Source organism: Balaenoptera borealis, assembly GCF_965194805.1.
Source record: "Balaenoptera borealis genome assembly, chromosome: 16".
Lineage (NCBI taxonomy): Eukaryota > Metazoa > Chordata > Mammalia > Artiodactyla > Balaenopteridae > Balaenoptera > Balaenoptera borealis.
The window spans coordinates 843,578-871,337 of record NC_138872.1 but is presented as its reverse complement, the minus strand read 5'-3'; the positions used below and the strand labels follow the sequence as shown (position 1 = coordinate 871,337).

At 61.8% G+C, this 27,760-nt stretch overlaps 1 protein-coding gene across 11 annotated transcripts in view; it reads right to left on the bottom strand.

The window, feature by feature from the left end:
• The window catches only part of KCNQ2 (potassium voltage-gated channel subfamily Q member 2), a 48,524-nt gene that overhangs the window by 13,188 nt on the left and 7,576 nt on the right, over window positions 1–27,760 (bottom strand). For 7 of the 11 annotated variants that reach the window (XM_082360070.1, XM_082360067.1, XM_082360073.1 and 4 more), the window contains exons 2-11: window positions 20,430–20,520; window positions 19,487–19,613; window positions 19,022–19,197; window positions 18,017–18,142; window positions 13,503–13,613; window positions 12,728–12,823; window positions 7,069–7,163; window positions 5,941–5,970; window positions 2,484–2,552; window positions 1,567–1,596 (exon numbers count right to left, since the gene is read on the bottom strand). In XM_082360070.1, coding sequence (XP_082216196.1) covers window positions 1,567–1,596; window positions 2,484–2,552; window positions 5,941–5,970; window positions 7,069–7,163; window positions 12,728–12,823; window positions 13,503–13,613; window positions 18,017–18,142; window positions 19,022–19,197; window positions 19,487–19,613; window positions 20,430–20,520 — 951 coding nt within the window. Of the gene's footprint in view, window positions 1–57; window positions 917–1,566; window positions 1,597–2,483; window positions 2,553–5,940; window positions 5,971–7,068; window positions 7,164–12,727; window positions 12,824–13,502; window positions 13,614–18,016; window positions 18,143–19,021; window positions 19,198–19,486; window positions 19,614–20,429; window positions 20,521–27,760 lie in introns of those variants that run through there. The other 4 variants (XM_082360076.1, XM_082360077.1, XM_082360068.1 and 1 more) reach the window with 2 other exon arrangements.

The following is a 27,760-nucleotide window of genomic DNA, read 5'->3' as shown; positions in this document are numbered from 1 at the left end:
GCGGGGGGGTAGCCACAGAACGTGCCGGAGAGCCGGGGGGCTCCCGCGTATCCTCACCTTGAGTCCTGCTTTCAGGGTCAGCCACCTCATCCCCAAAGACAGAGCAGACGTGAAAGGGGCCCGAGAAGGGCAGTGACATGATTAAAGGCACTTGGGGGGCAGGCAAGATTTTCCAGATTGGGGGAGGGAGGGCAGGAGAGGAGAGAGAGAGAGAGAGAGGCTGAGACGAAAATTGTCGGGAGAGGAGATAAAGCAGGGCGACGAGCACAGGAAGCCGCGTCAGGCCAGAGGGGCCGGACGGGTGGGCGGGCCGCGCTGAGGGCCAGAGAGGCGCCCACCCTGGCAGAGCCAAGGGCAGCCGCGCCGCCCCCCCGGCCTCAGGGTCCCGGGGCTCCCGGAAGGGGCAGATGGCAGCACCGACAGGATCCCACAAAGCACGCGAGGCCCTGCTGCACGCCCCTCCCAGCCCGCCCTGACCACAGCCCCGCGTCGGGCCCGCCTCGCTCCCAGCCTGCCCAGGTCACTGCCTGGGCCGAACCCACGCTGGTCCAGGTCTGCCGCTCTTCGGGCTGCTTCCGGGCAAAAGCGCTGCCCACCTTTCCAAGCCTAGGCCCCAGCTGACATCCCCCTCTGGGGGCTTGGGGGTGGGGACACGTGCCCCCTTCCGATGGACGCCGAGGGTGGGCTCAGCCCAACGCCTCCCCAGCCGGGCAGCCAGCCGAGCCGCCTTTGATCCCGGAGGGCACTAATGTGGGCAGGCAGCGTCTCTGGCCCACGGCCTCGGGGACAGGGCTCCCTCCGCAGGTGTAGACGGGGCGCCGGGGGACCCTGAGCTCAGAGGTACACAGCGATACACAGACGGGCTGGAGGTCACCAACTTGAACGTTGTGAATTGATCTGGATTTTTTTCTCAACACTAGGAAAACAGCAGGGTGCTATCGTCCCTCCTCTGCCCCCAGCAGAAGTCATCCCTGGGAGTCCCCGTTCGGGGTCCCAGTCTCGAACTCGCCTAAAGCAAACAGAACCGCAGGGGCCTGGACAGACCCAGGGAGGGGGAGACCGGTCCTCACCGAGGGTTGTGAAGCAGGGCAGGGGACCCTGCCCCAAAGGGGACCCTCTCCCACTCCTCCAGAAACCTTCCACAAACCAAGACCTGACAGGGGTGATGCGAAGACCCCTCCTCAGAGCTGCCCCTCCTCCCACCGTCTGACCCTGACCTGCAATGTCGGGGGGACACCCCGTGGGAGTGTCCACCTGGGTCGCCCTCGGCTCAGAACAGCCCAGGCCCTGTGCTGGAGCTGGTAGGACTGCTCCCCCAGAAGCCCCCCGCGTCCGGTCCGAGGGGCTACAGTCACGGGAGGGCAGGAGCTGCCCCTCAGCTGCCGAGCAGGCCCGGGGCCTGGGAGGGGGCGTGGACCCAGGAAGCGTGATTTAAGGGCCCACATCGCCAGCAGGCAGGGGTCCACCCTCAGCAGCACACAGGAGCATGCACAGCCCCGAGGCAGCCCGCGCTCCCCGAGGACACACAGGGCAGGCGCGGAGGCAGCGGGAGAAGGTGGCACTGACCTTGGGGATGGCTCCGGCTGGGGCTCCTTCCTGCAAACAGAAGCACAGGCCTGTTCGCGGCCGGCCCTCCGGCCAACCCCGTGCAGAGCCCAGCTGACCCCCCCACGCTCCCACAGGTCGGGGGCTGCGTGTGCTGGGGCAGGAACAGCCCGCCCACCCCGAGAGCCCCCTGGGGGCCGGAGGAGGCGGGTCCCAGGGGACAGGGAATCCGGAAGGGGTCACGAGAAGTTCTGAGGCTGCGGTTGCTACCGCCCCGTGTTTATGGACACGCGCTTTCATCAGAATCGCCAACATTAACAGACTGTCAGAGAGGAAGCTCCTCCACAGCCGACGCTCAGGGCAGCTGAGGCCCTGCACTTCATCACACCCACGAAGACTTTTCCAGGTGAGGTCACGTTCACAGGTTCCAGGGCATGGATGTGTCTTTGCGGGGCAGGCGGGGGGGCACCATTCAACCTGCTCCAGCCGCTCCGCCCACTGAGAGCCCCTCCGTGTCGGCAAACAGGCCTGGTCACAGGCACCCTCCCCTGCCCTCTCCTGCGGCCCAGCCCGCCCCCTCCGCACGCCCCTCCCCGCGTCGAGCGCTTGAGGAGCCGCAGGGTTTGCGACTGGGAGAACCAGCAGGTGCCACCGCGTGTGTCCACCCGACGCTCCAGGGACATGCCGGGTCGGACTCTTCTTCCCGCCCGAGGCCAGAGCGCCAGCCTCCCGGCCCCACGTGGAGCTCCCCTCTCTGCGCCCACCCCGCAACCGGCCGCCCTCAGGATGGGAGCCGAGACCGGGGTCAGCAAAAGCGGAAAACCACCAGCGTCTCCGGGTCCCACGGCAGCCCGGCCACCAGCATCCTGCAGCTGCCAGCGCCTTGCCAAGCCCAGAGACGCCGTGCCCCGGGCGCCAGCCCAGGCGCCCCCGCTCACCTGAAGGTGAGTCCAGACTTGCTCTTGAGGTTTCGAAGCAGCTCTAGCTGGTTGAGCGGCGGGATCAGTCTGCGGCAGGAGGACAGGAGAGTGGGCCCCCGCCCGCCAGAGCCCCAGGGGCCCTCAGCCCAGCTCTCACGAGCACCCGCGTCTCACACGGGGACACGGGCTGTGGCCCGTCACAGGCAGAGAGGGGAGGAGCGCACGGCGGCGGCAGACCCCGGGGAGCCCGGGCCTCCACCTCTGGGGCTGGGCCACTGTCTTCATCTCTGGGCTCCCTCGCCCCGGGGACCCCAGCCCTGGGAGTGCACGGGGCCCAGGCCATCGCTAGAGGGGATGCCCACGTGGAGCCGGTCCTGCAGGGAGGACGGGGGGCTCCCGCCCCTCCCCCTTCCCAATCCCTGAACACCCCCAGGGGAAGCACAGTTGCAAACCCAGCCCCCAACCTAGTGGGGCTCCCAGACCCCTCTCTGCAGAGCCACTCTCCCTGCCAAGGCTGAGCGGGGCCGAGGTCACAGGAAAGGACTGTGCCGGGCAGAGCCCACAGGGCCGCAAGCGGGCCTCCTGCACGGCTGGCCTGGCCCTGCTCCGAGCCCCTCCTCCCAGACGCACTCACACCTACCAGGACAGCCGCACGCCAGGCCCGCCTGCCGGCCCAGCATTCAGTGCCGCGGCCACCGGCCAGGGAGCCGAGAGGTGAACAGTCCCCATGGGATGCCAGGCAGGGGTTTGTATACCTGGGAGGTTCCTGCGGAAGCCCAGGCCTCCCACCTCCAGCTGCAGGAGACTCACCCGAGACACAAGTCCCCACAATGTCTGGGGACACTTCTGTCCCCCACCCCACCCCACTCTCCACCCTCCTCGCGGATCCTGGCCACCTTCGGCCCTCACACAGCTTCCACGCCATCAGTGACCCTGCGTGTTTCCAGGCACTGGCCTCTCTTTCCTGACTCAGCCCCCACCTGCTGTGACAACTCCGCCTGCTCTCTGACACCCCTCCTACCCTGTGACACCCCACCTGCTCTGTGACAACCCACCTGCCCTGTGACACCCCACCTGCCCTGTGACACCCACTGTCTGTGACACCCCTCCTACCCTGTGACACCCCACCTGCTCTGTGACAACCCACCTGCCCTGTGACACCCCACCTGCTCTGTGACACCCACTGTCTGTGACACCCCTCCTACCCTGTGACACCCCACCTGCTCTGTGACAACCCACCTGCCCTGTGACACCCCACCTGCCCTGTGACACCCACTGTCTGTGACATCCCCACCTGCCCTGTGACTCCCCACCTGCTATGTGATACCCCACTATCTGTGACATCCCCACCTGCCCTGTGACACCCCACCTGCTTGGTGACACCCCTCCTACCCTGTGACTTCCCACCTGCTCTGTGATACCCCACTGTCTGTGACATCCCCACCTGCCCTGTGACACCCCCCACTCAGCCCCAGCCCCCAAACCCAGTCCTGAGCCTCAGGCCTTCTTGACCCTGGGGACCCCTGTCCCTCCTGGGCACCTGTGTCCGAACCATCCTGGGCACCCTCACCGGGTCCACAGCACCACCACCCGCCACACACACAGCCCTGGCTCCAGCCCTCACCCGCTCCTGTCCCCTCCCTCATCACCCCCCCACCGTGTCCTCCTCTCCCTGGGTGCCCGCCCTCCTCGTGTGATGCCCCTGCACCCACGGCCCCGCCCCGCCCCGCCCACCTGCCAGTCCGGCTTTGCTCTGGTCCCTCCCGACGCCTCCTCTACCCAGCCACGCCCCCTAGCGCCCATGCGAGTGCCCCCTCCGCCGGGCCTGCCCCAGTCACTGCCATCTCCAGGGCCCGCAGGGGCGGCCCCGCCCCTCTCTTCCTTCTGCAGCCCAAGCCCGGCCAGGCCTGGACCTTGGGAACGCTAGCCCTCTCTGTCCCCCTCCCCACTCCCCCTCCAGGTCTCTCCTGTCCTCGTAGGTCCTGACCAAGCAGGAGGCCTGCGCAGTCAGTTCGGCTCACGCCATGGGCGCAGCAGAGCCCCAGGACTGGACACCGGGACAGAGCTGGCCTCCCCACCCCCTTGGCCACCCACCACGGGGCCTGGAACAGAGACCCTGGGCGGCTGGCCCCACTCGGCCGCCACACACGCAGGTCCAGGGTAGGGGCACGCAGTTAGGACGCCATGCCTTGGACACACAGAGGCAGGGGACAGAACACGGACGGGCGGGGCCGCGGACAGGGACGTGCAGGCACCACACACGTGAGGGCCACGCCCACACAGCCCCAGTCGTGGAGGACGAGGGTGCAGCGGGCGATGGGCGTGGGGGACACATCGGGGGGCATCCCCAGGAGCGAGCAGCGGCTACTCTGGGGTCAGACGCCTCCGGAGGACGAGGCCAGCCCCCCGGCCCGGGGTGGGGATGGGGTGCTTCCACAGACGTCGGGGGGTGGGGGGCTGCTGGAGAAGATGGACCGAGGGGGCCACCGGGTCTGGGAGGAGCCTGTCGGGCTCTGAAGCAGGGTCCCCCCAACTGCCCGGCAGCCTGGAGCCCCAGAGGTCCAGGGCCAGCAGACGGGAAGGATGCTGTGCCCACTGCCACCTCCGCCTCTGAGTGAAGCCCCTGGGGCCCGTGGCCAACGGTGAAAGGCAGGCACTGCTGGGGCGGACATGCCGAGGGGTCAGGACCCTCCCGCCCCTGGAGCCTGGCCCTACACTGCCCAGCACGGCACCCTCTTCCCTCCTGGGAGCGGAGGGGTTAACTTTCTAACACGGTTCCCACGCAGGGCGCCACGGGAGGATGAGAGACCGCCCCCCGCCCCGGCTCTGCAGGGCGCAGCACGGTGCCACCACTCTGAGGGGAAGGACAGGGCCTACAAAGGCACCTGGCCCCGGGCATGGGGGTCCTCGTGGAGCAGTTCAGCGCCCCCGTCTGGGCACGGGGCCCCAGACTGAAAGTGCAGCAGGAAGAGAGCCGTCCGGGGCAGACACGGTCAGTGGGGCCACACGGATGGACCGCAGGCCCCCTCTGCCCAGGGCCTCACGTCTCCCTCTCGCTGCAGTGAGAAGACTCGGGGCGGCGGGCGGAGGCAGAGAGGGAGACCCCAAGCCCAGAGCTGCCTTCCAGGACCGGGGGCGGCTGGCTGGGGTGCCCCCGAGCTGGGATGGCTGATGCCCCGTCTCCACCACCTCTGCATTGGGAGTAAGTGGGGCCCGTGGGGCGGGACCCCAGCCACTGAGACAAGGCAGGAAGCAGGACAAGGAACGGAGGACACCTGGACAGACAGACCCAGCGCGAGAAAGCAGCTGGTGGGGAGGGGGCGGTCGGGAGGGGGAGCCCGGGCAGCGAGGAGGGCGCACGTGGCTCCAGGCGGGGGCCACAGGCTGGGCGGGGTGGGCTCGGGGTGGCCCCGGAACAGTCCCCAACAGAACAGAACCACACCACACCACACGCTTTCCGCCCATGCAGTCCTACCTGGAGGCCCCGTAGGTTTGAGTTTGCGAGCTTTTTCAAGTGTTTTCACACACACACAAAGGGAAAGGAATGAAAGATTTTAAAAGAACGGGATAAGAAAAAGAAAATGAAAAAAAATAGTCCAGGAAAGTGGGGGAAACAACAGAACAAAGAAAATTAGCACGAGGGTCAGTCCTGCCTCGGCCGGAGGGCTGAGGGCGCAGTGCCTTCAGCATTTCCGGGAAGCGGGTGGCACCAGGCCCCCACCACCCCGAAGCTGAGCGTCCCCGAAAGTGCCAGTGGGACGGTGCTGGAGGAGGGAGCGGGCAGATCCCGAGAGAGGCAGGTGGCAGGTGGGGACCCGCAGGAGGACCCTGCCCCAGGGAGAGGGCTCCGTGGGTGGACACCCCCAGGGGCAGGTAAGGGGACTCCTCGGGCTGAGAGGCCCCAGGGCTCAGCGTCAGCCCCTAGCGGGGAGGGCGGGCTGGCAGGGCAGCGCCCAGCCCAGGGGCACCTGACCTGCATGGACGCTGGCCAGCCCTCGCCCTTCTCACCTCAGACCTCGTTCTAAGCCAGAGCCTGGCACAGACAAACCCCGGGGGGCACAAGCAGTGCCTGGAAAGCCGCCTGCTGACCACGCAGCCCCCCAGGGAGGGCTCCCCGGCCCCCTCCTCTCCCCCTCAGGGCGCCTGGGGGTGTCTGGGCTTTGTCCTGTGGGGACCTCGCTGTGGGGTCTGGGGTGCTCTCCTTCCTTGAGCAGAGACTCTTGCCCTCGCTGGGGGTCAGGGGGTCAAGGCTATCCTTTTGCTTCGAAACGCGGGGCCCCCTGGAGGGGCTGCGGTCCCCGGAACCAGCTGGCATTTACCTCCGCAAACTCTGGGGGGCTGTCGTCACAAGGTTTACACACTACGCACCTGACAGCAAGGACACTAAGCAGGGGGCGGAATGAAGGTGAAAAATAAAAGCCGCAAACTATAAAACAGAGAACAAAATTAATAAAATAATCACGCACGATTCCTTTTTGAAAAGTACATACATTTTAAAGAAAAAGAAACAAAAAATAATCAAAATGATGAACGACAACCGAAAATGGGGTTTAAGAACAAAGGGGGCTGCGCACAGGCGGTGCTGGGGAGGTGCGGGAGGTACCTGTACATGGGGACGGTCACCGTGCGCTCATAGTACTGCCACGTGGAGTGCAGGTCCGTGCGTGACAGGTTGGTGGCGTAGAACCTCCAGGCGGACTGCGGGGAGGACAGGACGTCAGCTGGGCACTAAGGGGCCCCACCGGCCTCCCCCAGGGCCTCGCCCCTGCACATCCCCGTGCACCCGGCGAGTCTGCAGGGAGCTTCGGTGCTTTCCTTCCATCTGTCCTACCTGACGCTTGGAAGCCGTCACCCGGCATCGTGGTCACCTTCCTTCCCTCCCCGGGGGACGGGGTGGAGGGCAGAGCCAGGAACAGCCCTCATCCTCCCCACTTTGAGACTGAGCCCCTGCCAGGCGCGGGCCTGCCCTGTACACCAACCTCGACCCGGCCTGGGCTTCTGCTCCTCACTCTTTTTGTTAACTGGGGTAAAATACACATTGACTAAAATTCACCACTTTAAAGTGTGCAATTAACTGGCGCTGAGTCCATTCCCATTGCTGTGCAACTGTCCCCTCCAGCCAACCCCACATTTTTACCACCTCAAAAACAAGCGCCCCCAACCCACCAGCGTGGCTCCCCGCCCCCTCCTGCCCCCGGCCTGCCACCCCCAATCTGCATCAGTCCCTGTGGCTTTCCCTACTCCAGGCACTTTGTAGCGATGGAATCGTAGCGCGTGGCCTTCTGTGTCTGGCCTCCTTCATTTAGCACATTCTCAAGGCCCATCCCTGCTGGAGCCTGCGTCCGGGCCTCGTTCTTTTTAAGGCTGAGCAATATTCAAGCGTATGGATGGACCACATCTGTGTATCCTTTCACCCACCGAGGGACATCTGAGCTGTCTCCACCTTTCAGCTTCTGTGAATAGTGCTGCTACAAACACCTGTGTGAAGCTTTTTGGCTGAACACCTGTTTTCAATTCTGTTGGGTGTATACCTAGGAGTGGGATTCCTGGGTCATGTGATATGTTTAACTTTTTGAGGAACCACCAAACTGTTTTCTACAGTGGCTGCACCATTTCACATCCCCCCAGCAACGTACGAGGATTCTGATTTCGCCACATCCTCATCAACACTTTTTCTTTTCATTTTAGCCGTCCTGGTGGATGTGAAGTGCTTTTGATTTGCATTTCCTTCATGAAGAATGATGCTGAACATCTTTTAATGCTATTAGCCATCTGTGTATCTTCTTCAGGGAGATGTCTACTTAAATCCTCTGCCCATTTCTTAATTGGGTTGTGTGTCTGTCTGTTGTTCAGCTGTATGAGTCCTTCATATATTTTGGGTACCAGACCCGTATCAGATATATGATTTGCAAATATTTTCTCCCATTCTGTGGGTTGTCTTTTCGCTCTCTAAAGAGACACTATGAATAGTGTCCTTTAACGTACAAAAGTTTTTAATTTTGCTAAAGTCTTATTTATTTCTTCTTTTATTGCTTGTGCTTTTGGTGTCATATCTAAGAAACCAAAGTCATAGAGATTTACATCCATAATTTCATCTAAGAATTTTAGTTTTAGCTCTTATATTAGGTTTTTAATCCATTTGGAGTTAATTTTGTATTGGTGTGAGGTAAAGGTCAAACTTCACTCCTTTAAACATGGGTATCCAGTATCCCAGAACCACCGTCAAAGAGACTGTCCTTTCCTCATTGGATAGATGTGGCACCCAACTATCGAGACTTGTTTTGGCCCAACCCATGGCCTATCCTGGGGAATGTTCCACGTGCACTTGAGAAGGATGTGTTCTCTGTGGTTGGTGACACATGTCTAATGACAGATGTCTGCAGGTCTAGCTGGGTCGTGGTTTGTTCAAGTCCTCTGTCTCCTAAGGATCTTTTGTCTGGTTTTTCTAACCATTTTTTTTTTTAACTTTTGGGGTTTTATTTATTTATTTATTTATTTATTTATTTATTTATTTATCTACGGCTGTGTTGGGTCTTCGTTTCTGTGCGAGGGCCCTCTCCAGTTGTGGCAAGTGGGGGCCACTCCTCACCGCGGTGTGCGGGCCTCTCACCATCGCGGCCTCTCCCGTTGCGGAGCACAAGCTCCAGACGCGCAGACTTAGCAATTGTGGCTCACGGGCCTAGCTGCTCCGTGGCATGTGGGATCCTCCCAGACCAGGGCTCGAACCCGTGTCCCCTGCATCGACAGGCAGATTCTCAACCACTGCGCCACCAGGGAAGCCCCCTCCATTTTTTTTTAATGTATTTATTTTTGGCTGCATTGGGTCTTCGTTGCTGCCTGCGGGCTTTCTCTAGTTGCGGCGAGCAGGAGCTACTCTTCATTGTGGTGTGTGGGCTTCTCATTGCGGTGGCTTCTCTTTGTTGTGGAGCACGGGCTCTAAGCGCATGGGCTTCAGTAGTAGTGGCATGCAGGCTCAGTAGTTCTGGCTCGTGGGCTCTAGAGCGCAGGCTCAGTAGCTGTGATGCACGGGCTTAGTTGCTCCGCGGCATGTGGGATCTTCCCAGACCAGGGCTCAGACCCATGTCCCCTGCACTGGCAGGTGAATTCTTAACCACTGTGCCACCAGGGAAGTACCTTTCTACCCATTTTGAAAGTGGGGTATTGAATTCTCCAGGTATTACTGTAGAAATGTCTATTTCATCCTTTAATTCTGTCAGTTTTTGCTTCATATATTTTTAGGACTCTGTTGTTAGTATATAAATGTTTATGATTGTTAATCATCTTTATAAATTGACTCTTATCAATACATAACAGCCTTCTTTTTCTTGACTTGTCTATTTTGTCTGATACAAGTGTGGCCAACCCGGCTCTAGGTCACTGTTTGCATGGAATATCTTTTTTCATTCTTTCACTTTCAGTGTATTGTCGTCTTTGGATCTAGTATACTTGAATAGATTTTTAATCCATTCCTCCAATCTCTACCTTTTAATTGGGGAGTTTAATCCATTTACATTTAAAGTAATTACTTATAAGGAAGGACTTGCTTCTGCTGTTTTTTTGTTTCTCAATTCCTCCATTATTGCCTTCTGTAGAGTTTCATTTTTTTCTAGTTATTACTGAGTCCCTTCTCGTTTCCTTTTCTGGTATTTTTTAGTTGTTTTCTTAAAGGCTACCCTGGGATTATGATTAATTCCATCTTAAATTTATAACAATCTAGTTTGAATTAACACCAACTCAGCTTCAATAGTGAACAGAGACTCTGCTCTTGTGTGGTCCGCCCCCTTTATGTTGTAACTGTTACAAATTACACCCTCTACAGTGTGCACCCAGATATACAGATTTATGATTATTGCTTTATGCCTTTGTTTTTAACTCATATAAGGGAAAAAATGAGTTACAAATCAAAAATATACTACTACTCGCTTTCATGTTTACCTGTGTAGTTAACTTTACCAGTGTCTGTGTGGCTTGAGTTACTGCCCAGGGTCCTTTCACTTCTGTCTGAAGAGCCCTCCTCAGCATTTCCTGTACAGCAGGTCTATTAGCTACAAACTCCCTCAGCTTTTGTTTTTATGGGAATGCTGTGATTTCTCTTTTGAAGCATAATTTTGCCAGACCAGAATTCTGGGTCAACAGTTTTTTCTTTGCAGACTTTAAACACGTCATCCCACTGCCTTCTGGTCCCCATGGTTTCTGATGAGAAATCGGCAGTTACCCTCACGGAGGACCCTTGGGCACCAAGAGTCCTTTCTCTCCTGCTGCTTCCAAGACCCCCCCTTGTCTGTGGGCTTCAACAGTTTGATCATAATGAGTCCTGGTGTGAATCTCTTTGACTTTACACTACTTGGAGGTACAGATTCACGTCTTTCATCAAATCTGGGAAGTTTTCAGCCTTATTTTTTCAGGTATTCTTTTTGCCCAACCCCTCTTCTCTTTCTGGGACTCCCATTATGCAAATATTGGTACATTAAACAGTATCCCACAGGTCTCATGGGCTCTGCTCATTTTTCTTCCTTTGTTCTCTTTCTGCTCCTCAGACTGGGTGACTTCAACTCACCTGTCTTCAAGTCTGCGATTCTTCCTTCTGCCTGCTCAGATCTGCTGCTGAACCCTCTATTGAATTTTTCATTTCAGTTATTGTACTCTTCAGCTCCAGAATTTCTATCTGTTTCCTTTATATTATTTCTATCTCTATGGACATTCTCTATTTGGTGAGACATCATTCTTCTGATTTCCTTTAGTTCATTTCCATGGATTCCTTTAGTCTTTTGTGCATATTTAAACAGCTAATTGAAAGTCTTTGTCTAGTAAATCAAACATCAGGGCTTCTTCAGGGATAGTTTCTATTAATTTTTTTTTTCCTGTGACTGGATCATGCTTCCTTGTTTCTTCGCATGCCTCACAATTTTTTGTTGAAAACTAGACATTTTGAGTATTGTAATGTGGTACCTCTGGAAGTCAGATTCCTCCCCATCCCCGGAGTTTGTTGCTGCTGCTTGTTGTTGATTGTAGTAGTTTGTTAAGTGACTTTTCTAAGCTATTCCGTAAACGCTGTATTCTTTGTTGTGTGTGGTCACTGAAGTCTCTGTTCCCTTAGCTCAGTGGTCAGATGGTGACTTGAAAGACGTTCCCTTAAACCCAAAGAACCAAAGAGGAAACAAATGCTCTCAGCCTCTGCAGACCAGCCCTGTGTTGGGGCACTCCTCCAACATCTGAGAAGGTCACTTACAGCTCTGCCTTAGCCATCACTTCCTGCTTGCATGGAGTCTAAAGATCAGCCTGAGGTGAGCAATTAGCGTCTCCTCCAGTCACTTCTGAGCCTGCGCCCAGCACTGGGCATGTGTGTGCCTCCTAGATCCCCCAGTGTATGGGGGTCCTTCCCAAGCCCTAATTCTTCCACGTCTCCTTCCCAAACCTCCGAGCTTCTCGGAGAGGAGGGGCAGAGGGTAGGTGCTGCGTGTTCAGGCCATGCTCCTTCGCTGTGCCACTCAAACCTCTGAACCACACGTAGTGCTGTGACTTTATTGTCAATAGTGGGTGGGACTGGGGGGCATTTTTGTTCTTCTTCACACTCTTTTGCATTTAAAAGAAGTAGCCATTTGAAGTTCTTATGGTGAAAGACACATGCATACATACATACACAAAAGTAGGCTGCACCCAGGGGAAGACCACACCTTTAAAAAAGAAATGCACTTGAGGGGCCAGGGCAGTGTCCAGCCAGCAGTAAAGGCCAGTCAACTCCAAAGGTCCGCTGGGTCCCCTGGGCTTTGGGAGGGGCTGCAGGAACGCTGGGCCCATCGGGCAGCCTGTGCTCGGGCCCACACTCTCAGGATGGCTCATGAAGCACTACTGGAGGCCGAGTGGCCGCTGTGACCCCCAGCGATGGGGTGGGCAGTGTGAGCTGGGGCAGCACAGACTTCGCTCTGGCACCTATCTGCGTGGGGATCTCTGAACCCTGATTCCACAAGTGCAGGATGGGTGTCAGCGCTGTGAAGGGACACCTCGGGGGCACCTGTGACAGCCTGGCCCAGGACCCAGGGCATACAGAGCGCTGGCCAGCACCCGCCTTGCTGCTGCCTGTGCTGTAGCTGCCAGACAGCTGCGGGCATCTAAGCTGGTTCTCAGCACAGACTCGAATCCCCCAACAGGGAGACAGATGCCAAGCAGGGCTCCACTCCAACACCGTGGGCCCAGGCCAGGGGCTCTGCCGGTCTACGTGGAGGTCCACGCGGCACTCCCTGTGGGGGGCCACCTGGACTCACCTGGATCAGGCCTGCTGCAGGGTTCCGCCTCTTCTCAAAGTGCTTCTGACGGTGCTGCTCTTGAACCTTCAGGGCAAAGCCAGACCCCAAAATGCCCTGCAAGTCACTGGGGTCAGACGATGCCCCAGGGACCACAGCCCCACACTGAGCTCCTCAGGGTCGGACCACGTCCGGGGGACCGCACCCCCACCCCACCCTTGCCTGCACACTTCTGGCTCCACCTTCCTGCGTCCTCAGCCCCCAATGCCAGGAGACAGGCTGGGGGAAAGACTTGGATTTGGGGTGAAGGGAGCTTCAGGCTTCCAGGAGCCTGGCGGGGCCCACTCTGAACACATCTGGGCCCAGAGATTAATCCTCCTCCCCGATTTGTCCACACTGGAGTGAGTGCAGGTGTGTGGCCGGGGTCACAGAGAAGGGCCACCGGGAGGACAGCATCGCCAGCCCCGCCCCCGCAGCTGCGGGTAGAGGGTTAACAGGGCCCTTGCCTCTTCTGAAGGAGACCTGACGGGGCTGTGTCACCGTACAGCACCGCTCCTGGTCACAAGGACCCGACTGGCCAATCCCGCAAGGCTGGGAGGCACTGACAGGGACCCGCAGACACGGGTCAGAAGGTACAGCCTGGGGCGGCAGGTTGTGGAGGCTGCCACGTCCACTCCTGGGGCCTGTGGACCTGCTGGGAGCCCTGCCCCCGCCCCACGTGGCCCCGAGGGCAGCTGTGGTCACCAGGGGAGCCCAGACCCCGTCCCCAGCAAAGGCAGGAAGGGGCACGACTCACAGCAGGAAGAGCAAAGAAGGAGACGCCGATGAGGGTGAAAGTTGCTGCCAGGAGCCTCCCGTTCCAGGTCTGGGGGTACTTGTCCCCGTAGCCAATGGTCGTCAGGGTGATCTGCGGACAGCAGGCCCCATCGCTCAGCCAGGCCGGACAGTGGCCGCCTGGAGGCCAGGGACCTGAGCCGGACCCTCCTCCTGAGGCCTCAGGGCAGCTGGACAAACCGCCCCCCCCCAAGCCACGCCGCCCTCCCAGGGCCCGAGAGGCCAGGGTCACTGTTGGCCGCCCTTCCCCCTCAACAATCACAACCAAACTCCGAGCCTCTGCTCCTTCCCTATGTGCTGGGCGGGGGGGTCAGGCTCTGCTCTCATTTCACACCCAGCCAGGAGCCAGGAGGCTAGGAGAGAGCCAGGGGCCTGAGAGGTGACAGTGCTGAGGGACCCTCCAGGGACGCGGAGAGGGTCGCGTGGGGCCCTTCGGAGGGAGGCTTGTAAGCTGAGGCCAGGAGAGCGGGAGGGGCCGGGGGTGGGGCTGGAGGAGGCGACAGGAGGGGAGAGACTGGAGAAGGAAAAGGCCCCTCCCCAGGGTGTGGCAGGCAGGGCCTTGGAGGCGCTGGGGGAGCCAAGCGTTTGTGTTTAGAATTGCTCTGCGGCCGGGGAGTGGGCAGGGAGGAAGTGGGGCCCGGACGGGCCTTCCCGGGAGCCCAAATGGAGGGGGCCATTTTCAGGTAGCTCCCACAAAACCCGCCAAAGTGGAGACTCAGGCCTGATGTGCAGGACCACCAAGGCCACACACAGAGGCAGGCACGGAGGCTCAAGACAGACCACATTGCTGGCTGGGCTGGGAGGCGGGCCCAGGAGGGCCCTGAGAGGGGGGGGGTCTTAGCCAAACCGCGGGAGGGGCCGAGGTGTGAGCAGGAGCGGGGGCTGGGGGCATCGGCGGCCCTGGCCGGGCAACGGAGAGCAGCAGACCTTCCTCATTGGGGGACCCGGACAGCAGGGTCAACTGGCCCACGCGCCACAGGCACGGACACCTCTCCACCCACCCACCGTCCACCCTGGGAATCCATCCCCCCGACTCTGGGGTCATGCAGAGAGTCCACCCAAAGCCCACTGTACAGTCTGAGAAAAGTCTGCAAAACGGGGCTGAATAATCATGGCTTCGCCAGCAGGGACTTCTGTGCCCGTCACCTGCGAAATCACAGCCAAGGCATTCGGGCCTGCGTAGAAGGTTCTGGGAAGGCGCCAGCGAGCTGGGCGCAGGTAACAAGGAGCTGGGTGGAATGAGAAGGACACTCGCTTCTCACCAGAAACCTCCCGGTGATTGGGCTCCTCTATTCGACTGCTTTCAACAGAAACTAAACACATTTTAAAGACGTAAAATACTTAAAATCACGCCCCCCTCCCAAAACTCGGCAGCGCGACAGGAAAGGCTGTGAAAGGACACAAGCCGAGGGCGAGGGCAGCGAACCGGGCGAGACGGAGGCCGATGCGGGCCTGACTCAGGGCCAGGAGGTGGGGAGAAACCCAAGGGCTCTCGGGGCTCAAGGAGAGGCCCCCAGACCTGGCGCTGATGCAGGCGCAGGGCGCGCAGGGCAGGACGGCGAGTCTGTGCCAGGGCGCCTGCACCCGCCCCAGGACCGCAGACCCATGTCCTCCCAACACCGGCGATCACCGGGGCAGCGAGAGGGCAGGACGGCGAGTCTGTGCCAGGGCGCCTGCACCCGCCCCAGGACCGCAGGCCCATGTCCTCCCAACACCGGCGATCACTGGGGCAGCGAGAGGGCAGGACGGCGAGTCTGTGCCAGGGCGCCTGCACCCGCCCCAGGACCGCAGACCCATGTCCTCCCAACACCGGCGATCACCGGGGCAGCGAGAGGGCAGGACGGCGAGTCTGTGCCAGGGCGCCTGCACCCGCCCCAGGACTGCAGACCCATGTCCTCCCAACACCGGCGATCACCGGGGCAGCGAGAGGGCAGGACGGCGAGTCTGTGCCAGGGCGCCTGCACCCGCCCCAGGACCGCAGACCCATGTCCTCCCAACACCGGCGATCACTGGGGCAGCGAGAGGGGAGGACGGCGAGTCTGTGCCAGGGCGCCTACACCCGCCCCAGGACCGCAGACCCATGTCCTCCCAACACCGGCGATCACTGGGGCAGCGAGAGGGGAGACCCTTCCCCTCCTGCCCACCCACCAGCAGCCGGGCCTGTATGCCCCATGCCTGGCCCTACTCTTGGGACCCCAGAGCTGGTCAGAAAGCCTCCAACGGGGCAAAGACTTCCTAAAAATTCCGTTATCCCTGCACAGAGAGAAGAAAGTGTATCCATAAAACAAAGAGTCTTGAAAACGAGACCCAAATCACACAGGGTCAGGTGGAAGACACCTCCCAGGATGTAGGCAAAGAGATGAGGAATCCAGATAGGACACGTTCCACGGTCCAGCGGTCTCACCAGCGGCCTCGGAGCCCCGGGAAGGAGGGAAGGAGGAAGCTGTAGACTTTGAAGCCGCAAAGGGCACCAGCCTCCTGGAAGGAAGCCCCCCCCCCACAGGGCCCACGTTCCAGAAGAGCGTCAGGGAGGGAGGGGCCCGGCCGCCAGCGGGACCGTGGAATTGGGGCACCTTCAGACACACGCGTCTCACAAACTTCCTCCCTCAGAAGACTGTGACCTCCAAACCAAGGGCAGACTGGGGGTGGTGCCGGGAGACTCGGCACCTGGGGGCCCAGCATTCGGGGGGCCCAGCCCTCAGGGGTCAGCGTTCATGGCCAGCGTTCGGGGGGCTGGCTTGAGCACGCTGCAGTGGGGGGACTCGCCCGACGCCAGTGAGGCCCCTCCGAGGGCCCCCGGCCCACAGAGCAGAAGAAAGGGGGGGCTCGGGCAGGACGCTTTCCAAGAATGACAGGGACACGGAGGGGGCTAATCGCACCCTATCACAACACAAGGTGAGCCTCTGAAGTCTAAAGTCACAGGGGAGGGAACTCCCTGGCGGTCCAGCGGTTACAACTCAGCGCTCTCACTGCCGAGGGCCTGGGTTCAACCCCTGCTCGGGGGACTAAGATCCCGAAAGCCGCGAGGCACGGCCTAAAATAAAATAAAAATAAAGCTCACAGAGGAAATCCTGGTGGTGTAGGTGGGGAATACGCAGAAGGGTTCCCCCGTCTTCTGGGGGGGGGGCACCACAAGGTGGGGGATGGGAGTGGGGGCACGTTTTCACTGTAACACTCAGGCACTATTGGGCGTGTTTAAGATTTTGATTCAATTCTTAAAGATGGGGAGGCCCCCCCGGAGGGCCTGGGCAGGGCAGGCCAAGAGAGCGGCGAGACCCGGGCTGTCCGGTCAGAGGCTGGGCGCTCAGCGGCTGTGGGCCCTGATGCGCGGCTCCCGGTGCCCGGGCCTCAGCTCCCCTCTCCCGCCGAGCCCCGCACCCCCAGGCTCCCGATCACCCTGCTTCCCACGTGGTCGGTAGAGGGACACAGACTCCGGGCCTCGTGGCAATTAATACAATAACTACAAGTAAATTGCTCTCTGGCTTAAAGGCCAGGTGAAAGCAGGCATCCCTCTTGCCAGCGACTGGATTTGCAGCATCTGCCCGAGGTCACGTGGTCCTCGTTTTCGGAACTGGGTCTGGGGTCCCAGGAGACAACGGACTCTAACGTCCCACACCCACGGGACCCTCCACACGACCCCCGGCCCAGTGCCCCCAGGCTGAGTGTCCAGTACCCCCAGGAAGAGCTCGCAAAGGAGGGCACTCTGGCCCCCCTGCCTGGGGACATCCATGGCAACGGGGAGGAGGAGCCAGGCCAAGGTCCATTCAGCCACTGGGGCCGAGGCCCGCGGGGCCCAGCCTGGTCTCCAGAGGGCACACTTGGAGAACGCGGGGCATCACCACTCAGAGCAGGAGGGGCCCTGCAGAGGGGGGCCCAGGAAGGCTTTTCTCAGAAGAGGCCACTTGCACCCGGTGACAGGAGAGTGGCCCTCGAGGGGCTCAGGAGGTGGGTGGCCGTGAGCATGGGCTGAAAATCCACCAGCTCCGGACCCACCCTGGGCGGGGGCAGCCTAGGACGTTAAGCTGGGAGAGCCAGGGCGTCCATTTCCCCTTTTTCAAACTCTCCTGCCCATCAATAGGACCGCAGGACCCGCCTGCCCCCATCACAGAGGTCACACAGGTGGTCAGTGAGGAAGGAGGGAAGGTGACTGGCCATGGCTGGGCACAGGCTCCCTGGGCCCAGGCCTCTCTCCACCCCACACAGACCAGCGCGTTCCCTGCCCCCACCCCGCCTGGGCCGCCACGTCCACGTGGCATCACAGTCAGCAGTGGCCAGCAGGAGGCCCCAGAGAGACGTCTCTGGCCAGGCCAGCCAGGGAGAGCCGTGCGTCTCCTGTCCAGGCCCAGGGGTCAGGGGCGCATCCTGGAGTGGGGAGCGGGGGAGGGCAGACAATGCGCAGGAGGGACCCCAAGGAAGGCCACACCCGGTGAGCGTGTCCTCAGTGAAGGGGAGGGGCCCCAGCGGCCGGGCACTCACCAGGCCCCACCAGAGCGCGTCTGCGTAGGTATCAAAGTGATCGTTCTCTCCCTTCTCCGCCAAGTACACCAGAAACGAGGCCAGGATGAGGCAGAGGAAGCCGATGTACCAGGCAGTGACCAGCTCCTGAAAGAGGCCCATCACAGCCGCTGGGCCAGCGTCCAGCCCGACTCACCCCCGGGAGCAGGAGGCCCCGCCTGCCTGGAGGTTTGCTGGGCGCTGCATCCCCCGGGCTTCAGCGGGTGGGTGCCCCTCCCGAGAGCCGGCCGCAGAGCCCCAGCAGCCCCGAGCCCGGGGCAGGCGGGAGGCGGAGCGCGTCTTCCATTTCCAGCCCTGGGTGGTCCCACACCTATGCACCTCACCCCTGGAGGACGGTGGGTAGGGACGGCTCAGTGCTGCATCCACCCAGGAAGGGAGTGTCCCCAGGCGGCCGCCAGCCAGTCAGGCTGGAGAATCTTGGGCCTGCTGGGACCCTGCCCCAACTTCCCTGAGCCTGGGGGAGACACCCCGACTGGCTGCCCTTCCTGGGGGACCACCACCCTCTCTGTCCTGCCAGCCAAGCCCCAGCCTCCGGGCTCAGACAGGAAGGGTAGTGGGGAAGGGACTCTTGGGCCAATAAGCCCACCCACAAGAGGACGGCCTCCTGGCAGAGCCTGGCAGGGCGGGGTCTGGGCGGGCAGGGCCCCTGGCAACACAGGGACGGGATCTGGACGGGACATGGGGCCGCAGCCACCTTGCGGGTCCCACGGCCAGCGGCCACCACAAGCCTCAGCCTAAACGGGCAGGAGCCTGGGGGTTGGGGGGCAGTGGGTACCGATCCAGCACAGCCACCCAACCAAGGAGCGAGCCGGCTCCGGGGGGGCCCAGAGGGACCGGGCCTGGCAGACAAGCTGGAGAGAAGAGGAAGATGGTCAAGTCATGGGAAGACGCCCAGAAGAAACGAGGGGCTGGGTCCTGCCTGGCCGGACCTCCTGGCCCCAGCCAGCCAGCCCGGCGCCGGCTCACCTTGCTGTGCGCGTAGACCACGGAGCCCAGCAGCTTCCAGGTGCCGCCCCGCCGGTCCATACGGATCATGCGCAGGATCTGCAGGAAGCGGAGGCTCCGGAGCGCCGACGTGGCGAAGACGTTGCCCTGGGAGCCGGCGGCCAGCACGGCGATGGACGCAATGAGCACCATGATGTCTGTGGGAGACAGCGGAGGAGCTCGGGGCGGCCCCCGCCGCGGAGGGGCAGCCCCCCGCCAGGGCCCCGGGAGGACGGACAGACGGACGCGCACAAAGTGCCGGCGTGGGCCTGGCTCCACTGTCCGCCCAGCCCAGCCCTGCCCTGGGCACGGCCGCCCGACACCTCATCGCCCTGCACTCAGGCCACAATAACCACGGGCTCTGACGCCAAGAGGGCAGGTGACCAGAAACTTCCAGAAGGAGCCGATCCTACAGTCCTGCCTGCCCCCACCTGCACCGGGTCTCACCGATCACACAGAAGGGCTTCCGCGCAAACTTGAGCCGCCCCCTCCAGCCGCGGTACCGGCAGCAGCAGCCGGCGGCCCAGATCCGCACGAAGTACTCCACGCCGAACACCACGATGGTCACGATTTCCTGCAGGGGAAGCCACACCTGAGCCACTGCTGGCTCAGCTGGTGGGGGGGGAGGGGAGAGTGCTGTGTAGCTGGTGTGGGAGTGGGGACCCCGTCCTGTGCAGCTGGTGTGGGAGTGGGGACCCCGTCCTGTGTAGCTGGTGTGGGAGTCAGGACACAGAGGGCAGAGCCGATGGAGGGTCTCAGGTAACTGCCAAGGGGGTGGGGCTCCCATGCCCGGGGCAGCCCCAGGACACAGCGCAGGGCGGGCAGGGGCGGAGGGCTCCCCAGAGGTGCGTCTGGAGGCGGCATCAGCTCCCCTGTGGCCCCGTACCTCCATCACCAACAGCAACACAGAAATTACCTGTGGTTGCCATGGCGCCTGCCCCAACCTATCACGGGGTTGCTGTGAGCTTCACAACCCCCAGCCCACGCCCACATCTGCCAGGGAACACCCCACACTCTGAGGTGGAGGGGGCCCCCGGGGTCCTCAGGCTCTGGTGAGAACAGAAGGCGGGAAGGGGGGTGGGGACAGTGGGGGGGCTCTCAGGCACTGTGACGACACAGGGAGGGGCCCGCCTAGGCTGGAGGGTAACAGGGTGCCGGGGGTGTTCGGGGGAGGGGCGGGTGGGCGCTGAGGATGCGGCAGTATCACCGTCAGGAGGGGAGGCTGGGAGGGACCCAAGGGCTACCAGGAAGAGCAGGGGCCCTGGGTGCCAGGAGGACGGGGGTCCCTGCCGGTGGCGTCTGGGAGATCAGACCAACGGGACCGGGGACAGGCTGCCGCCCACGGGCTCCGCCACCATCAGGCCCGTCTGCGCCGACCTACGGGACCCACCAGGATGTAGAGCGCGCCCTCCGAGCTCTTCTCGTACTCCTTGATGGTGGAGAACACAGACAGCACGAGGCAGGAGAAGACCAGCAGGAACCTGGGGGCCGGAGCAGAGGGCGGTCAGCCAGGCCGGGCACCCAGCCGGCGCGGGAAGGCACAGGGCAGAGCAGCGGGCACGGGCAGCCCAGGGCTCCACAGTGATGACTGGGCCCAGCTGCTCTCCAGGATGCCCACCGTGCTCCCCCCGCCAACGTCCAACGTCCCTCTCAGAGGGACCACTAACGGGGGACAGCGCCTTCTGGGCCCCTGGGCAAACAAGAAATGAGCGAGCCGCACAGCCCGCGCCCACGCAGGGCACCCCGTATGCGGTCACCCCTCTCCTCATCCACAGCTGTTTCCTCGCCAGGCCCCGAAGTAGACACTCCCTGTCTCCCGGTTCACACCAGCCTCACACACACCGTCCCAGCGCCCTTGGCCGCCGGACCTGTGTCTGCAGGCGGTGCTGGCGGGGGCACTAACGGAGCCGGGGGCTGATGGGCAGCAGGTGTCCAGCCAGAGCGGACAGGGTGGGGCTGGGGTCCCAGGGAGCAGAGCCCCCGAGGGCTGAGGACAGGGTCCAGGCCTCCTGAGGCACAGGGCACCTGGTACGGGAAGCTGGGCGGGGACCGCACACCACGCCCCTCCCACTTCATCACCACTGGGACACCCCCATCACCCCAGGGAGTCGAGACCACCATCCTCCGTGGTAGTGGTGGAGGAGGGGAGGTGAGACCCTTCAGAGCCAAAGCCACGTGGTCCAGCCTCAGCTGGGCCACAGTGACAGTGACTCGGGCCCTACCCTGCCCAGCCCAGCCCAGCCTGCGTCACTGAGCGGCGGCCCTGCCCATGTGCCCCAGAGGCCTGACAACCGGGCCCAGAGAGGCGCAGACCCGCTTCCACATGCGGCCCCTCCCCAGAGTGTGGCCCCGAGGATGTCTCCAGATGCACCCCCAGCTCCAGGGCAGAGGCGCTACGGACGGATAACGGAGGCCGCTGGCGCAGACAAAACGCACGCGGGGAAACGGTCACGTTTCAAAACCTCAATTAATTTCCTTTGCTCATTAGCCAATTTATTCAATTAGCTGAGCCCTGGGGGAAAAAATGTCCAGATGTCTCATGTGCCTCATACTCATAATTCTCTGCCTGCGGTGGGAAGGAGCCCACGTGCCCAGAGAGAATCTGCCAGGGTCAGAGGAGATCCCAGGGTGGTGAGTCAGGACCCCGGGGCCTGGGCGGTGGGAGAGACTGGCAGGACCCCCATCTCAGATGGGGCACCTGGACGCAGCTCAGCTCAGCACTGGGCGCAGGAGCCGGGGGGCGCATAACATGGCGGGCTTCCCTGAGGAGGTGTCCACAACACTGCAGGATGAAGAGCTGGTGGGGCCAACAGAGAAGGGAAAGTGTTCCTGGCAGAGGGAATGGCAAGTGGAGTGGCGCCAGGTGGGGGGGCGGGGGGAGAGGGGGAGACAGTGTGTCCAGGACCCGGCAGCGGGCAGGTCTGACCAGACTGGAGATCGGGGCCCCGGGATGCCTGACGCCATCGTCACCTGTCAGGGAGACTGAGTCCAGGGCTGCGCCCACGAAGGCCAGCTCCTCATGCTGTATAAAAACATTCCTCTAAAGAAAAACAGGAAAGACCCAGGTCCCAAGGTGACCAGGCCCTCTCAGCCCCGCCTCCCCAGGGCGCTCTGACCAGCATCTCGGAACCTTCCAGAATGGCCAGGGCACGCTGCACGAAGCACAGCCCTTCCCAGCAGGCAGCGGGAGCCCCACCAGCAGTTCAGGAGTCAAACCTGCGGCCCAAGCTGGGAACCTCCCCAGCGGCCCCGCCCCAGGAAGTGCCAGCGGCATTCCAAGTTTTGTTTTTGATGTTTTGGCACAGATGGCCACAGATGGCACCGCCTGGGGTGTGCAGGGGATGCAGCAGGATGGACACTCCAGAAAGAGGCCAGCACACCCACATAACAAGGAGGAAGGAGAGGCGGGCAGCAGACTCCCACGGGCAGCGGGCACCCCAGCCATGCCTCCAGGTGCAGGCAGGGCCCCCGCAGATCAAGAGAGGGACAACTCCAAAGGGCAGTGATGTTCCCCACCCCTCGGCCACTCACAGGCAGCCATGATGGGGAAAAGGCACTTACTTCCAGGTCCCCTCTTGTCTGCGGGTAACCCTGTGACCGGCGACCACCCCTGCCCAGAACACAGCCGCATCCCGGGCCCAGAGACCTCTGAAGCCCACACCCGTCCCGCAAGGCTGGAGGGAGCTCCGCCTCCGGCCTCGTGGTCCCCGGCACGGCATCCTCCATTACAGGAGACACTTCCCTGGGGCCCAGCCGCGGGGAGCCGGGGGGTGGGGGAGCCAGCCCTCCCACAGGACGACGCAGGTGATCACCCCCAGCCCTGAGGCCCATCGCGGGGTCGCCCGCTGCAGTTATGCTGGGGCCCTGGGCACCAGAGCGTCCTGGAGACCCTGGGGAATCTGAGCCAGGCAGGGGCCTTCCTTCCCAAAGACCTCTCTTGCCTCGGTGACCTGGGTTCTGGCTCCTGGCAGGCTCATGGGAGCTGGCAGCTGTGGATCAAAGGGACCCCCCCTCCTCCCCTCTCCTCCTTTGGAGAGGCACTGGGGAGGTGCAGGGTGGACGCCGCCAGCACCACTGGGAGGCCCCGGTAGGCAAGCTGTGTGCTGAGCACTGACCCCCCAGGCCCCAGAGGACGTGGTGGCTAGTAGCTGCGTCCGCTTCCTCCCCAGATGGGACCGGTGAGCAGTTCCACCCGCCCACAGGCTGGGAGACGCGTCCCCCTGCTGCAAGGTTCAGCTCAATGGCCAGCACCATCCTGTACATCTCCCCAACACCGGGGCCGAGGCCCCAGGGCCCTGGGGGAGGGGAGTTCTCTCGCCCTCCAGCCTGGGAACTGTCCAGGCTGCAGGAAAAGAAAGGAGGGGAGGCAGGAGGTGGCTCCAAAGGCAGAACATGGTGGCTAATTATGATAATGAATTCAACGTCAGGATGCTTCCCTGGCAGCGGTTGCCAAGGAGATGAGCAGCTCAAGCAGCTGGTCCCCAGCCCCAGATTCCAGGGGCTGTGACGGGGGTCAGGCGGAGGGGCAGGGCAGCCAGGGACCTCAGACCTTGCTCAGCTGGGCAGGGGGGAGGTAGGCCACCCGGAAAGTGAGCGACAGAACCACATCCCAGATGCACACCCAGGCCTGCGCCCCCCAGTTCACGAGTGGCCAAAAGGTGGGCTTGACCCCAGCACTGCAGGATCCACAGCAGCAGGACAGACCTCAGTCAGACATCAGGAGGGACTTCCATAGCCTGAGCTCTGGGCAGAGATGGACCCCTCTTTTGAAACAGGTGGAGGCACGGCAGGGTCCTGAGTGTAGGGATTTTGACGCATGGAGAGACAGGGCAGGCGGGAGGTGACGGGAGGGACTGAGGGTGGTGGAGGCTTGGGCATCGGCCAGGGGAGCCCCCCAGTCAAGGCCTGACAACACCCCTCGAGGCGGTCAGCCCACCCACAGCCGTGCCACAGGTCCTGGGTGCACACGTGTGCGTTGTGCCTGCCCCGCCATCTCAGGAGGGGCAGCCCCCACCTCCAGAGGGAGACCCCACTGCTTTCGGCTCTCCCCTCCCACCCCAGCCCCCCCATCTGACTGTAGGGAATATTTCTTTTCCGGAAAACGTGACAAAGCCTCTGCCACCTCATTCCCACGTCTGGTTTCCACTGTTGGGAGGGCACCAGGGTGGGTGCCATGGTGCTGGCCCACAGCCCAGACTCCCTCGCTCCCTTCCAAGACTAAGTTGGGAGATGACTGGGATTATTCATCTCATTTTACATATTTAGTGAAATACACCTTTTATAAGCGAATGGCAGGGTTGGGAGGAAGGGAAGTCGTGTTATCAGCACCCCACTTGCTCACCCCCAGCCCCTGGCTGGCAGAGCCGGGAGAGGAGGATGGGGAGGGGTCCCTGACATCAAGCACCACCCCCCAGGCTACAATTCAGCTAGGCACCAGGCAGGCGACAACCCAGCGGATTGGAAGAAGATGCTCATCCGTTTTACAGATGAGAAAACAGAGGCTGTGAGGCAGCTCACCGTGGCCGCGCGGGGCCGAGCCTGAGCACCGCTTCCACTGGTGGGGTCTCCCCAGAATAATGTCCATCCCGATAAGGCCGGGTGGCCCGGGAGCCCAGGGGAGGTCGGGGGGAGGAGCTGCCAGCGTGAGGCCCGAGCTCCCGCACCGGGTCCCCGGGGAACCTCCCGCTGCCTCGTCCATCAGGACTGCAGTTGGCGCTGCAGCCCGGAATCTAATTTCACCCCTAATGAACTGCTCTGCCTCCACTACCTGGTGCCACTGCCAGTCTCTGGGGGGCAGGAAGCCCGGACTCCTGACGGCTGCTCCGGGCGCAAACCAGACGCGAGGAATCGCTCTGAGATCCCGCCACGGCCGGAGGGAGCGGGAGGCCGTGTGCAGACCCTACCCTGGAAACGAGGCCCGCCCACCCAGGCCCACTGCAGTTCCGCCAGGCCCTGTCTGAGCCTGCTGACGGGAGAATGGAAGGTTCTCGGAAGCACCCACCCGAGCCTGGGCCATAGGGGGTGAAGCAGGCGGGCACTCAGGACCCCCGTACGCGGCAAGTAAGTGCTCAGTAAACGCCCCAGACCTTACAGGCCCCAACCCAGGAAGTCCCAGATCCTGGGAAGGTCCGGCTCCGGCCTTGGCATTTGAGGCCTCCCTTGAATTAAGTTAAATTGAATAATTGCACATTCTGTGGATTTCACCTCAATTAAAGAAAAAAAGAGAAACAGGCCAGGTTGTCAGGGACTGAAGCAGAGGGTAAAGCCCATCCGCCCGTCTGTGCCCAGGCAAGCCCTCCCCACCTGTGCCTCAGCTTCCCTCTGCGTCCGCACAGATGTGGGTGGGAGAGCCCACCCCTCTGCCCACACTGCTCCCCGCACCCCCCGCCGGCAGGGGACCTGACCCCATCCTTTAAGGAAGGACACTGCTCTGAGGCCTCTTGGGGGGCAAGGAGGGCCCCAGCCTCCCCTTGGGACGCCTTAGCATGCACACGTGGGGAGCAGGCAACCGCTGGCTGGGTGATTTCCTGAGCTGTGGGGCGGGGGTCCCCCTCCAGGTGTGTTTTCTTCCATGGTCCACACTGAGCTCTTCTGTCCTTGTAAGTCCTGGTCTCCCCCGGCCCCGGCTCATTCTGGGGGTCCCCGTCCTGGGGTGCGTCCCCCAGGCCTGCCACACACACCCCCAGCGCAGCCACCTTTGGGGTCCCTCGAGTGCCGGGCTCTGTCCAGGGAGCTGGCCTGACGAAACAGTCACCGTGTCTGACTCCGGCCCTGCGGGTCCCGTAGCCCCACCACATGGAAGCCTGCGCAGGAGAGGGGTGAGGAGGGGAGGGGTCCCCCGAGGGAGGCACTGCCGTGGACAGGCCTCTGAGGTCAGGACCCAGGGCAAATACCATCTTTTGGGGGAGAGGTGCTCCTCCCCCCACGAGGGGTCAGTTTGGACCACCCCCGGCATCTGACATCCCCTTCGTGAGCACAGGACCCCATGCAGGTGCTCAGGGTACCCCCACACCAGGGACCCTCACAGACCCGCCTCCCCAGGTCGACAGCACGGCCAGGCCTGCTCCCCCGGACTCTTCCTGAACACCCTCCAAGCGGCTCTCGGGCTGGCCCACTCCCCCCGTGCCCCACGGCTCATAGCTCAGTGGTCTCCTAAAAACACTCCTGGTGTTCTGCCGGCCTCCATTTGCACACCTCCAGCGACAGCAACGGAGGGCTCAGCCATGGGCAGGACCTCGTTTTAACAAGCCCCCTCCTGGACGAGCCCTGGTCCTGACCCCGGGGGGCCACCAGGCATGTGCTTGCCTGGGGTCCTTCTCCAGGCCAGAGGCGCTGTCTGCTCCCCAGCCGTAAGCCACCGAGGGCGTAGGGTGAGGGTTCAGTGACAGGGCCACCTCATTCTCCCCCGACCCCAGGGGCACCAGCAGCCCTGACGACAGAGACAAAGCCCAGCACGCGTCCAGCAGAGACTTGTCTGATTCCACGGGAAAATCCCCACCACACACGGTTAGCACAGAGGAGGATGACAGAGCCTGAATCCGATCTCCTTTAAGAAACGCAGAGACAGGCACAGATGCTCGGAAGTAAGTCGGGAAAGACAAACGCTCCTCCTCAGGTTTTCTGCATCTCCTCCGTTTCCTACGGTGGACGTGTGTAACTTTCATAGTCAGAAAAGATAAGGGACCATAACCAGGTGTTTCTCTAAGAGGCCGCCAGCCCCTCTCGCTCAGACCGCGCAGTGCTGTCTGCCCACCGCCTGGCCTGGAACACTGGATTTCCGTCCACACGATATTAATTCAGCTCTCGGCTAATCACACCACACAAATCGGAGAGGACCGTCTTGGAGAACATTAACCAAGGAGGAAAGAGCTCTGTGAGCACAAAAGGCCGAATCGGGAGACGGAAGCAAGTGGTCCAGATGAGGGGTGGCCGGGCGCCTGCCCCAAGAGCCCCTTCCCCAGGCCAGCCAGTGGTGGGCAAATTTCCCCACTTTCCATGGTCCTGCACGGAGCTCACTTGGAGAGACGACCGTGGGCTCGTGATCAGGACCGTGGCCAGCGCCCTACACGCCAGTCCTGCATCGGCTCACCCTGGTCACCCCTGCCAGAGGCTGAGCTCCAAATGCTCTCACTTCCTGTTCCTCCGGGTGAAAGTCGGAACCCCAGGTCGGGCCCTGCCCTCCTCCTGGAGGGCCCATCCCGGTGCTGCCACCACATCCCACATCAAGGCTTGGTCTCTGGGGAGAACAGACTTATAAACGCCAGTGGACCAGCCAGGCCCTGCTCAGAGCCCTGCTCCCCGGAACAGAAATAGATCAGCAGGTGCTCACCCAGGCTCCTCCCACTTCCACATCCCACTGCCCCCCCCGCCCCCGCTTCCTCCCCCAAAGCCTGGAATCCCAGGAGGAACTGGCCTTTTCCTCAGACAAACCCTTCAAAGATTTTTTTCCAAGCCTAAATGTAAAAGCAAACCCAAAAGTTCTAAGCTCTCTAGTCAGGTCAAGACTGAGGCCCCAGGGAAGGAAGGGGCGGACCAGACAGGACCTGGAGGAGGGAGGGGCCTGGGCGGGGGCACACGCAGCAGACAGCCAGGAACAACCTGGGAGCTGAGACCTGTCACCACAACAGACGATTAAGGGATCTCTGGAGACGCTGTTTCCAATGACTCCGAGTAGGACTTTCTGGAACAAATGCGGTTCTGTACATTTACAGAATTATTCCA